This window comes from Limulus polyphemus, unplaced genomic scaffold (assembly GCF_000517525.1).
Source record: "Limulus polyphemus unplaced genomic scaffold, Limulus_polyphemus-2.1.2 Scaffold4785, whole genome shotgun sequence".
NCBI lineage: Eukaryota > Metazoa > Arthropoda > Merostomata > Xiphosura > Limulidae > Limulus > Limulus polyphemus.
Window position 1 is genome coordinate 57,137 of NW_013670395.1, and position 12,120 is coordinate 69,256.

General features: G+C 35.2%; 1 protein-coding gene across 1 annotated transcript in view; it reads right to left on the bottom strand.

The window, feature by feature from the left end:
- LOC106471681 (alanine aminotransferase 2-like) overlaps window positions 1-10,862 on the bottom strand; it is a 58,857-nt gene extending 47,995 nt beyond the window's left edge. Inside the window, exon 1 of the mRNA XM_013932297.2 lies at window positions 10,648-10,862. Coding sequence (XP_013787751.1) covers window positions 10,648-10,764 — 117 coding nt within the window. The 5' untranslated portion in view covers window positions 10,765-10,862. The remainder of the gene's footprint in view (window positions 1-10,647) is intronic.
- Between the last annotated feature and the right edge of the window lie 1,258 nt (window positions 10,863-12,120).

The window sequence follows — 12,120 nt, forward strand, 5'->3', positions numbered from 1 at the left end:
GGACTTGTGTTGCTAAAGTTTCGTCGGAACGAAGTTACGGAAAATTAATTAACGAACGGAGACGTAACAATACAGAACAACACCTAACAATTATAAAACAGTATATAAAAAAAATACACCAAAGATTTAACATTAAATAAATCACTGAGTACAAATGCATGCAAACACCAAAATAGTTATTTCACATACACAGAGGCTAGAAGATAATATGAGGAATTATGTTTCAACAGCAATTTTCATGAACTTGTATTTGAATGACTTTTTGGGTTCTTTTTCAATGTTTTTGTTTGTTATTAAACACAAAGCTACACAACGGGCTATCTATGCTGTGTCTACCATGGGTACTGAAACCTGATTTTTGGGTTATAAGTCCACAACCAATGAGCCGTTGGGGGCCACCCAGAGGAAAGAAACTCTTCTTGTGTATTTTCCCTATTTTTCTGACCTATTTGCTACTCGTCTCTTGTTCGTTAAAATGGACACTTGATCCTGTTTTAACAGTTTGAGATAATTCTTCTTCGGGTCTTTGACTGCCTCATTCTCATCTAATCTCACTTTGTATTTTCTTACTTTCAGCTTCTGAGCTTCTTCCTCTCCATTTGTTGAAGATACCTTTTATTTTTTGTATTTTTACTTCAATTTTTAGTCTCAAGTCTATGGGTATATGAGCCAATCTTCAAAGTTTAGAAAATTTCCTCATTATAAGCACACTGTGAGTAGATGTCCCAAATATAGCAAGAACATCTTTGGTTTATTGGAGGGCACTACCAGACAGTTTTCTCACTTGGTAAAACTCCCATCAAAACTGATTTCACAACCATGACTGATGTCAGATATCTAATTTCAACAAGAGCACTAAAGTTGGGCCACTTAATTGATTTATCAATGTAGTCAAGTATCTATGAGCAGCAATTACACTGATTAGTGTCACCTAAACTACCCAAACTACTTGAAGCACATAATCAGGGTTGTCAGTAGGGTAGCACAGTGAAGAGGAAAAAGCACTTTAGTGTCAATGAAGAGTTTTATTTAAAATGTGCACTATATGTTTACCTTCTGTTAGTGGAAAAGAGCATGTTAATGTTCAATGAAAAACTTCATTTACAATTTACACTGCATGTTTTTTTCCTTTATGAATACAAAGTAATGTTCTTGATAAGATTAACAATACTTTGCTTCATCTGAAACTTTTCAAATATTTGCATAACCATCAGAAAAGGATCTGAGATAGCATACTTACACTTATTCACTCGATGGAGACCAGTACCTGACTTCTTAACTTTTGTTGGATATCTCATTATACACAATGTTAAAAAAGTCTATTTCACAGACACAAAACTTCTTGAATAGAGAAAGCAATGGGAGGTTTTTAGTTCTGTTGCACCATTAACGTGTCCATAGAAATTTGATCTTCCCAACCACTTTTGGTCACATAGTGTAAAACTTTTTTGGAATTGTTTTGCCTAGTTTTTAACATTTGCTGCATTTGGAAAAAATCATATAAACTACTGTCTACAGTCTGCAGTGATAACTACATGTAATAGTGCAGTCCTTAATATTTGAAAAATGCATGAGGGCTGTAAACAACCCCCACCAAAAAGTACACAGGGGCTGTTAATAGGGTGATGTCATATTTTGATCCTTTGTTTACAGACATAGACAACAAAAGTTAATGTGTATTGAATTGTACTGTCTTTTTTTTATCAACAAAACAGTTTTGCTGGCTAAACTGTGTCAAGTTCACAGCTTGCCACAAAACTATGAAGAACTCTGATCAATATGGCAACCCTTGCAGCCACATGACATGCAGAAAGTAGTTTATCAAAGGCAAAAACTCATCTTGCTCATCTGAATTTGCTAATAATTAAAATTCAATTTTGTAATTTAAACTTTAAGTCATTAACTTAGTTGTTCAGTTACAAATACTTGTGTCTACATACAACGTAGTTTGAAAATATCATATTACTGCACATTTAACATTGTTAATCTAGGCCAATTAAAATTAAAATACTGGTGTCATAGCAGGCAAAAGGGTCACACAAAATTATCTGTGAGCTTGTCTGTGTATACAAATAACAGCTGATTGCATGGTTACTACCATGACAAATAGTAGGACCTGAATTCAAAAGAACATATTTTCTTGATAAAATTGGTGGGGGCTCTAACAAGTCCTTGCAAAACTCATTTTATAGATGCATTTGAGTATGATGTAATAGTGCCCGTCAAACGTAAACGACTGCTAGTGATCAAATAAAATCCTTAGAGTGAAAGAATACCAAACATCTGAATAGATGTTTATAAACTATGATCAATCATATCTGGACAAATACATCAAGTTAAACACATAAGCTGAATAAGTGACATGAAATTGAAGTGCAATAAACATGAAAGTGTGTTTCAATACAACACATAATCTTGGGAAAGTTCACAAAATAATCAGAAATAAATACAAAGCATGTTTGGTGGTGCTCTGGATACAAGGGTTACATATCCTTTCAGCCTTTTGTAACAAAATGTATAAAAATTTTTAAAGCCCTCAGTTTCAGTTTTTATGTCAGGTCTCAATTTGAACCAGGTGCACCCCCTTCTCCTGGGCCTTGTATAAACATAGACATGCATATTGTGACAAAAGTCTGTCAAAGCTTTCACCTTTGCAAAGAAGTAACAAGTAACCATGATCAGTGATAAAGGTGAATATTTAATTTTTTTTTCCCGGGTACCACCATGGCATGCACATTTCAGAATGAAGAACATCAGATATTCATCAATTAAAAACAACGGAAGCACTCAATAAACCACTTCTATAAATCAGAATACTCCTCAAAACAATTTTATCAATATTTCTCTAAAGCATTTCCAAAGTTGTAACTTCATAGTTAGCCAAACGTCCATTTTAACATTTTTTCAGTAAGTTAAACAACAAGTAAAATAACTGAGTTTTAATTGAGATACCCAATAATTGATCCTTCAGAATATATACAAAGAAGATGACTTTTATTCTCAAGCACTGGAAGCACAACAGTTACTTCAGATTCATGCCCGTCATTATTTTTTTTTTACATAATACCAGAAATAGAATGGTTCCTTGCCAATTTAAAATACACCAACAGAAAAAAAAAGGTACAGCTTTTTCTACACATGGCAGCAAGCTGGCAGGTATCATTTACTTATTACATGAAAAGGAATGTGGCCATTAATAGAAACAACATATTGTTGAATGTATCTTCACTATTCATTACAGTGGTACTCGTACCCTAGCCCACCTATTCTGATATCTTCACTATTCATTACAGTGGTACTCGTACCCTAGACCATCTATTCTGATATCTGCACTATTCATTACAGTGGTACTCTTACCATAGACCACCTATTATGATATCTGCACTATTCATTACAGTGGTACTCTTACCATAGACCACCTATTATGATATCTGCACTATTCATTACAGTGGTACTCTTACCATAGACCACCTATTATGATATCTGCACTATTCATTACAGTGGTACTCTTACCATAGACCACCTATTATGATATCTGCACTATTCATTACAGTGGTACTCTTACCATAGACCACCTATTCTGATATCTGCATTATTCATTACAGTGGTACTCGTACCCTAGACCATCTATTCTGATATCTGCACTATTCACTACAGTGGTACTCATCCTCTATACCATCTATTCTGATCCATAAAAGCTCAAGAAACTGCTATTTATGTAATTAAAGTTGAAAATTGGTGAGCAAAGCTTTTAATATAATTGAAAAATGGGATAAGAAAGGGTAAGAATAGGAGAATATTTCAAAAGACACTACCGTTCATGTAATTGAAGTAGAAAAATGTCGAGCAAAGCTTTTAAAAGAATGGGATAAAAAAAAAAAAAAGAAGTCAGAATAGGGGAATATTTCACCCCCCATTAAAGGTTTCACCCTTGAACTCCTCAACTTCAGCACCCTATTTTCAAACTCAGGCTAACAACTTGGACCCTGGTGCAGCAAAAGCAAGTTGTTAAAAATTAAAACTCCTCAACTTCAGCACCCTATTTTCAAACTCAGGCTAACAGCTTGGACCCTGGTGCAGCGAAAGCAAGTTGTTAACAATTAAAATTTGTCATTTTGTTCTAATTTTAATATTATTGTCTTTCAAAAAAATGACCCACATTCACAGCATGTAAAGCTGTTTATTAAAATTGAAACTAATACACTTATTAGTACATGTAAAAAATGTTTCCCCTAGTCATGCTACCATACAAAATGTACCTTGACTTTTGTTAATCTTTATCTAATATTTTGTACATTTATCCATACAACCAAATCCTTTTAAACATGATTAAAGTGATCAGGAAAGAAAATTAAATTCCACAAGATTCTTCCCCATTAGATTTGGTGTCAACAACACCAGCACATGAAATATTCAGATGTTTATTAAAAGAACTACTTAGTTGAAAAATATAAAACTGACTGATATACAAATAACTTTATGCTTTTTTTTATACATCAGTTTTCTTCTTTTGCTTAAGCTTTAAGGTCTTCAGTTTTACATTGTAAAATGTGTCTGGCAATATGCAAAATTATTAAAAATAAGCTAGATTTATTACACGTTACTATTAAGTTTCTTCTTCTTTTCACAGAACTATAAAATAATTTTCACACTGTGAGAACATGTTTTTTTACCTAGAAAAGCATTTGCTTTAATTCTACAATCTTCACAAAACTATAGTTACTACTTTGTAGTTGAAACATACAGTGTAAAGAAAGTGACTGTTAGTCCTAATAGTTACATATAATTTCTGTTTCAATTTGATAAAGAGCAATGCATATGATAAATGAACTAAACTTTACTGAAAATAAATTACATTTTATTGTTTCACAAAAGTATCAAATGATGACATCATGATTTTCTGGTTGAAACCCCCAAGCATAATTTGCATATTTCTTAGTGTTTTACACAAGTTTAGACATTAACATGATAATTTATCATTCACTTTTATCTTTTCGTAGTGAGCAGCTTCAATTTAAAACTGATGTTATGCCAAAATAGCTAATCTTTTCCTTGGTAAAGTTGCGTAAAATATTACAAAATAACCCTGCACTATCACTAGGACAGGAATCCCATTAACTGTTGATGTACCAGGCTGTGTTGTCTGATTCACAGCACAAAGAAGTGTTTTAACCTTTGCGATAACTCAGCTCTACAGTTTGTTCTTATCTAAATATCTATTTCACCATACCTTAATTTCACAATTAGTTTCTCAAGATAACATGCTGCCTAGTTGTACAACATATCCTGTTTTCATGATACAAAAAACATTTAATCAGGCTAACTTTCTAAGAAGGGTTTCCAAACAACCTGAAATAAGCTGTTTAGCTGGACAGTAATTTGTATTGACAGATATATGGTTAGAGCCATAATAAATCCCAAAACATGTTCATCTGCACACATTTTACATTTAGCTTTTTAGCACTAACATGCTAATACAAATATGTATAACTTTTTTAGCACTAATATGCTAGTACAAACATGTATAACTTTTTTAGCACTAATATGCTAGTACAAACATGTATAACTTTTTAGCACTAACATGCTAGTACAAACATGTATAACTTTTTAGCACTAACATGCTAGAACAAACATGTATAACGTTTTTAGCACTAACATGCTACAAACATGTATAACGTTTTTAGCACTAACATGCTAGTACAAACATGTATAACGTTTTTAGCACTAACATGCTAGTACAAACATGTATAACGTTTTTAGCACTAACATGCTAGTACAAACATGTATAACGTTTTTAGCACTAACATGCTAGTACAAACATGTATAACGTTTTTAGCACTAACATGCTAGTACAAACATGTTTTAAAACATACAAATTTAAGCTGTTCCATTGGTAAACATGTTTTAAACATACAAATTTAAGCTGTTCCATTGGTACATGTTTTAAAACATACAAATTTAAGCTGTTCCATTGGTACATGTTTTAAAACATACAAATTTAAGCTGTTCCATTGGTACATAATGTTTTAAAACATACAAATTTAAGCTGTTCCATTGGTACATAATGTTTTAAAACATACAAATTTAAGCTGTTCCATTGGTACATAATGGTTTCAAACATACAAATTTCCTCAAAAAATGACATAATGAAAACTAAAAACCAGAGTAGACATATTATCAATAGAAAGTCATTAAGCCTGTATGTATTCTTTTTTTCATCTAATGAAAGACTGATACCATGTACTTAATACAATACGAGCAACTTGAATACAAGATTCAAAATTAACAAGTAGAAAACAGATCTTGAGGTCTATGTTTATCACTTTTGATATGATATGATGGTAGTGGGCCCAATATAGAAGATTGAAGGTTCGAAAACAAAGAGAAATTGTCTGAGTGCCCCTTGACGGGAAATGTAAGACAACACTGTGGAATTGTCAGAGTGAAGAATGATGACTTTTCCACTCAACAATTCCAGATCTTGAGACACCAACTTTTGTACAGCAACAAGTTCTAAAACACTGATGTGTAGGGAAGCCTCGTCATCCGTCCATAGACTCCAGAATTCCTGACCATTGAGATATTCACACCATTCCTGAAGTGAGGCATCCTTAAAAAAATGGATCTCTGGACGAGGTGGTGGCAGAGGAACACCTATTGTAATATTGTTCAGATCTAATCACCACTCAAGATCGAAAATGTTGATCTTGAATAAGAAGACATGGGAATCCAGAGGATTGCTGTTCATTATCCATTGGTCATATAGAGACCACTAAAGGGATCTCATGTATGCTCATCCTAAAGGAATGAGGAATTTGAGAGATGCATACATCCCTAGAAGAGAAAGAACCATTTGCACAATGGGAGGAGACTTGAGTAAGAGTCAGAATGCCTGTTCCATAGCATGGAGCTGGATGGGAGTCAGGTTTGCCCTAATGAGATGGACAATATACTGCATTGGAGTGAGAATAAATTTCTGTAATAAAAAATCCTGCCTTGATTGCTTCAGAAAGTAGAACCTGGGTTTGATGTTCTGCCAACTGAAGAGATGGTGCCAGTCGTAACCAGTCATCAATGCAATGGTGTGCACAGGCCCAGGGAATGGAGGTGATGAAAAAAAGCTCCTACAATGCAGTGGAACATATATGGTGCTGATGCTAGTCCAAAGGGTAGAACCCTGAACTGCAGCACTTGACACTTGTGCACAAAACACAGATAGTGGCAGGATGACTCTGCTATGGGAACATGCAGATAGGGATCAGTGACATTGAACTTGGTCACCCACAGTCCTGGTGAAAAATCCCAATGCAGAGTGAGGAATGACTCCATTGTGAACTTTGGAGGAGCTAGGAATTGATTTAGATAAGAAACATCGATGTCCAGATGCCAATCTCTTGTTTTCTTGGGTACAACAAACAGATGGGAATAAAACTCTGGAAGAACTGTAAAGATTCTCTCTACTGCTCCCTTGACCAACAAATCTCCAATAGCTGTGGAACTAAGTTCCAAAATCCGATGATCAACCGGATGTGGAAACATCACAGGTTGAAGGGATAATGGTGGTGAAGATGTGAACTAAATTACTAATCCTTACGCAAGGACCTGTAGTACCCATGAATCCATGATAAAGGTTTTCTACACTTTCAAAAATTCTCAGAGCTGAACCCGCATAGACCCCAAAGGCATATGGTAGTCACCACTGACAACGTTTCAACTGAGCAGAGGAAACTCATGGCTATGGGCAGAATCTATTCTGGATACCAATGGCCCATGGAACAGATGTTGGGGGTCAAGAAACTCATATAGGGGCAGAACTATGATCCCTGTAGAAGCCAACGAAAGTCTTGAAGCCAAAAATTTCAGGGATGAATGTAGACAGACAACATAAATTCTTGATTCCAAAGACTCTGGAATGGCCACAAAAATAAAGGGGGCCTCATGTAACTCATGGAGGGTGGCAGCAGGTAGACAAATACCCTCCAACAATGTATCTCAACTCAACAAGTACCAACAGCATATCAGCCAAGAGACTAGGAAAAGTGCAGAAGCTGATAACTGAACCTAGGTGGATGCTAACAAGGATCACAACTCCTCAACAAACTGATGTGGCAATTGCTGACAGGCTTCCAAAAAAAGGGTAGGGATTATAAATATCTTAGCACCAGAGTTAGGGGCAGATGAATCCTAGAAAATTGTGATCTGTTCAGGTTGACCACAGACTCCATTCTGGAACTGCACACTTCCAGGAGTAGGTCTAATCTCTGAGAATCTAAATATGCTTCCACCTGGCAGCAGTAGGCTAAAGCATGTTGTTCTGACAAACGTGGTAGACAAGACATAGCTGTCCCTTCACGTAACTGAGCGATAAACCTCCCTGCATGAACGGCAATATCAGGGGATGGATATGGAACTAAGTACTCATCCTCAGATCTTTCTACCAACGGCAATATCAGGGGATGGATATGGAACTAAGTACTCATCCTCAGATCTTTCTACCATCAAGGAAGATGTTAACTCAAAAGCAACTGGGAAAGGTCCAAAACATCACACACACCAACCCAAAATAAGGAGCCGGAGGCGGCTGATCCAAGTTGGCCTCAGGAGAAGCTAACAGAGCAAAAGAAGGCGCTAGAAAAAGGGAATCTAAATTTTCTCCAAAATGTCCAGGAATGTCAACAAGTGCAGCCTCAGAACCTCCCACAAAACATCACAGAAACAGACCAAATATACGTCTCCATCTCACTACGGATAAGGTCACAGACAGCCTCAAATGAGAGTGACCTACCCCCAATTCCTGAACAACACTAGATATCAGAGGCAGGATTGGACTTGCCTCCTTGTCAGACATATTATTACAGGAATTCATGCTGTATATCGCCTTCTGCTAAACTAAAAAAAATTTTGATTATAATTATTACAAAAATCAAAATAGTGAATATTTGTCAAGAAAAGGTGATGATATTATCAGAAGAAGTTACTTATATACAGTATCAAGATAGAGGGCACCATTGATGTAAGTGGAGAGTGTCACGAAACAAGTATCACCAAGGGCAACTATGTGGGGAATAAAATACTGGAGCAAGCACTGATAATGAAATATCCAGTAAATTTCTAACGTTTGCAAATTATATTAAATTAATAGGTATTCTGAATTGTACTGTATATGCTGTTGTTTTGCAGAGAAGATTTGACTATTAAATACAAGTTGAAAGTCTTCATTCACTCTATCACGAATGGTTAAAGTTAATTTGAAATATAGTATTAGGTTTTAATCACCTTATTTAACAAAGGGATATACAAGTGTTGAAAAGGTTTAGAGAATGGCTACTAGAATAATTCCAGATGTGGAAAGTTATCATTTAAAGATAGGGTTAAAATATGCTACATGTGTTTTTACAAGAGAGAAGGGCTCAGAAGGGCATGATTAAAGTTTTTAAGTTAGTTAAAGGTTTGGAATTTATAAATCCAGGTGACTTTAACATAAAACTCTACAGCCTGTACAGACAGTAGGACTAAAGTTTAGGCAATGGTAACTATTTTAACAGGATGGTCAGCTTATACAATGGCTTATCTTTGCTCTAACAATAAAGAAACTTAATATAGGAGAGATCAGAAATGAATATAAGCATATGTATTGTAGTTAAATTTAGAGTAGGATCCTGCCAGAAAATGGGAGAGTCAAATGCTTCCCTTGCCCCTTTTGACCTTTTGTAATCTTAAGTTGTAAATGAAGAAATAATAATGAGTTATCAAATCTGGCTATAGGTAGGCTAATCAAAATAATTTTAAAGTTTTTCAATTAATATAAACTTTGCTCATAAAATGTGTCAACACAACATTTAATGACAACAAGGGAGACTGTACCATCCACTAACCAAAACAAAACAAATCCATAAAACAAATTCAAATCTGGTCTTTATCTTTTATGTATTTATCAAGTTTCCCTTAAATTTACTGCATCCACCATATCTGAAGTAAACACTCCAAAATCCAACTACTGTGTTATCAGAAAAATAAAACTGTCTTAATTGAAGATGCCTCTTACCCTGCCAAACTTTTGTTCCATTGTCCTACCATTTTCACCATTAAATATGAAAAAAAAAAAACGATGATGTATCAACACAACAAAAAACCCTTAACAATCTTAAGCACCTCAATCAGAAACCCTATATCTCTTCATTTATCAAGATAAAACAGTTTTATTTTCAGAGATCTTAACCTGTCCTCGTATAACAATCTTATCATCCAGGTATCACTGCTTGAATGTCAGAAAAGACTGATCAGCCAAAATAACGAGATTCTACAATTCCATAAAAATTAAGTTATAATATAAATTATGCAACAGCCAAAAATGCCAATCAACGGAAACAATCTCAAAGTCTAGACCAGGGTCACTCAAAAACTCGTGAAAATTCACTCAGTCGTATTCAGTTAATTCTAGTAATTAGTAGGAACTAACACTTAAAAAACAATAACTGACAAATCATATATTATAATTTATAGTTATACGTATTCCCGTCTCAATGGGAACGTAACACCATTCTTATCCATTTGTGCCAATGAAACCCGAGTTCAGCACCGTCTCCCACATGCTGAGTCGGACCTTTTCACTGATACTATATCATCAGTGTAACTTTGAAGACTCACCCTTTCCAATTCTTTCTCGATTTCTCTGGCTCTAATTACCAATGGCCCTCGAACTGCATACTCCATTTTTATTATGTTAGGGTTCATATTGTCCAACGTTACTGTTTTACAAGCCATGACTGTAAAAACAATGAGAGTTCTACAACTTTACTATATGGATCAGTAAAAACAACCTTTTTCTCACAGATCACGTGTCTCACGAAACGAATAGTTTAACCTCAGGAAGAATATTTTAGTACGTAATATTTCCACAAGAGAACACCATCAACAAATGCTTATTTAAAATAATTGCGAATATCCACATATTAATTAATAAAATAAATTAACAATAACGACCAGTCGTACAAGTTAACATACGAAATTTTATGTTTTTTTAATTGGTTAACAGAAGTCAGAATTTTATTTTTGGGGTCTTTAAAAACTATATGAAATTACAATACAAAATATTACATGAAATAGTTTTTTTTTACAGTACAGATGTGGCGAAAATACCATAGGTCATCTCGTGATTCTAGTCCACTGCGCTCTAACAAAACATTACCACATGTAGTTCTGCATTCAAATTTTATCACTATGTTACGTCTCTGTTCGTTTGTTAATTTTCCGTAAATTCGTTCCGACGAAACTTCAGCGACACAAGTCCTTTCTTAAATAAAACTGGTTTATTCTTTCCGAATTCAACTTTACGATACACTTATTTTCAACAGTCGCGCTGTAACAAACGCTATATCTTACGTGGCCAACAATATTTTGTCCGCATACATTCAATTACTCATTACACTGTTGTCCCGTCACGTTGTGAGCGTCTTATATATATATATATATATACCAGACTAATATATATCTAGTAAATGCTAGGGCATTCACGAATGAACAGGATATTTCTAGAAAACATGGCGTGACACTAGTCACGTGACCTCGCTGACGCATCAGTTTCCGATAACACTTTCACAAACTCTGACACATTCTCAGGCAACTCTTCATAAGGTGGGCGTCCTGTTAACAGATCCACTGGCAACCGAAGTTCCAACCAAACATCAACTTTGCTGGAGTGTATCTAGTGGTTTCATGCTCTGCTGTCTTATAGGTCATCAACAGAGGAGGGAGTAAGACATCCCAGTCATCTTGGCGGCTATTACAAAACTTTGCCAATTCCTGTCCCAGTGTCCAGTTGTACTTTTCTATCATCCCATCAGACTGTGGTTGCAATGGCGTTGTCCTGGTCTTTCGGATTCCAAACAACTTGCAGCATTCTTGGAACACAGCTGATTCAAAGTTACGGCCTTGATCTGAATGCAGTTCATATGGCATTCCAAATCTGAAGAAGAAATCACTAATAGCTGAAGCTACAGTTGTAGCTTCCTGATTTGGTATTGCATATGCCTCAGGCCATTTGGTGAAATAATCCATCACCACACAAATGTACTTGTTTCCAGCACGAGTTTGGGGCAGAGAACCAGCAATGTCGACGGC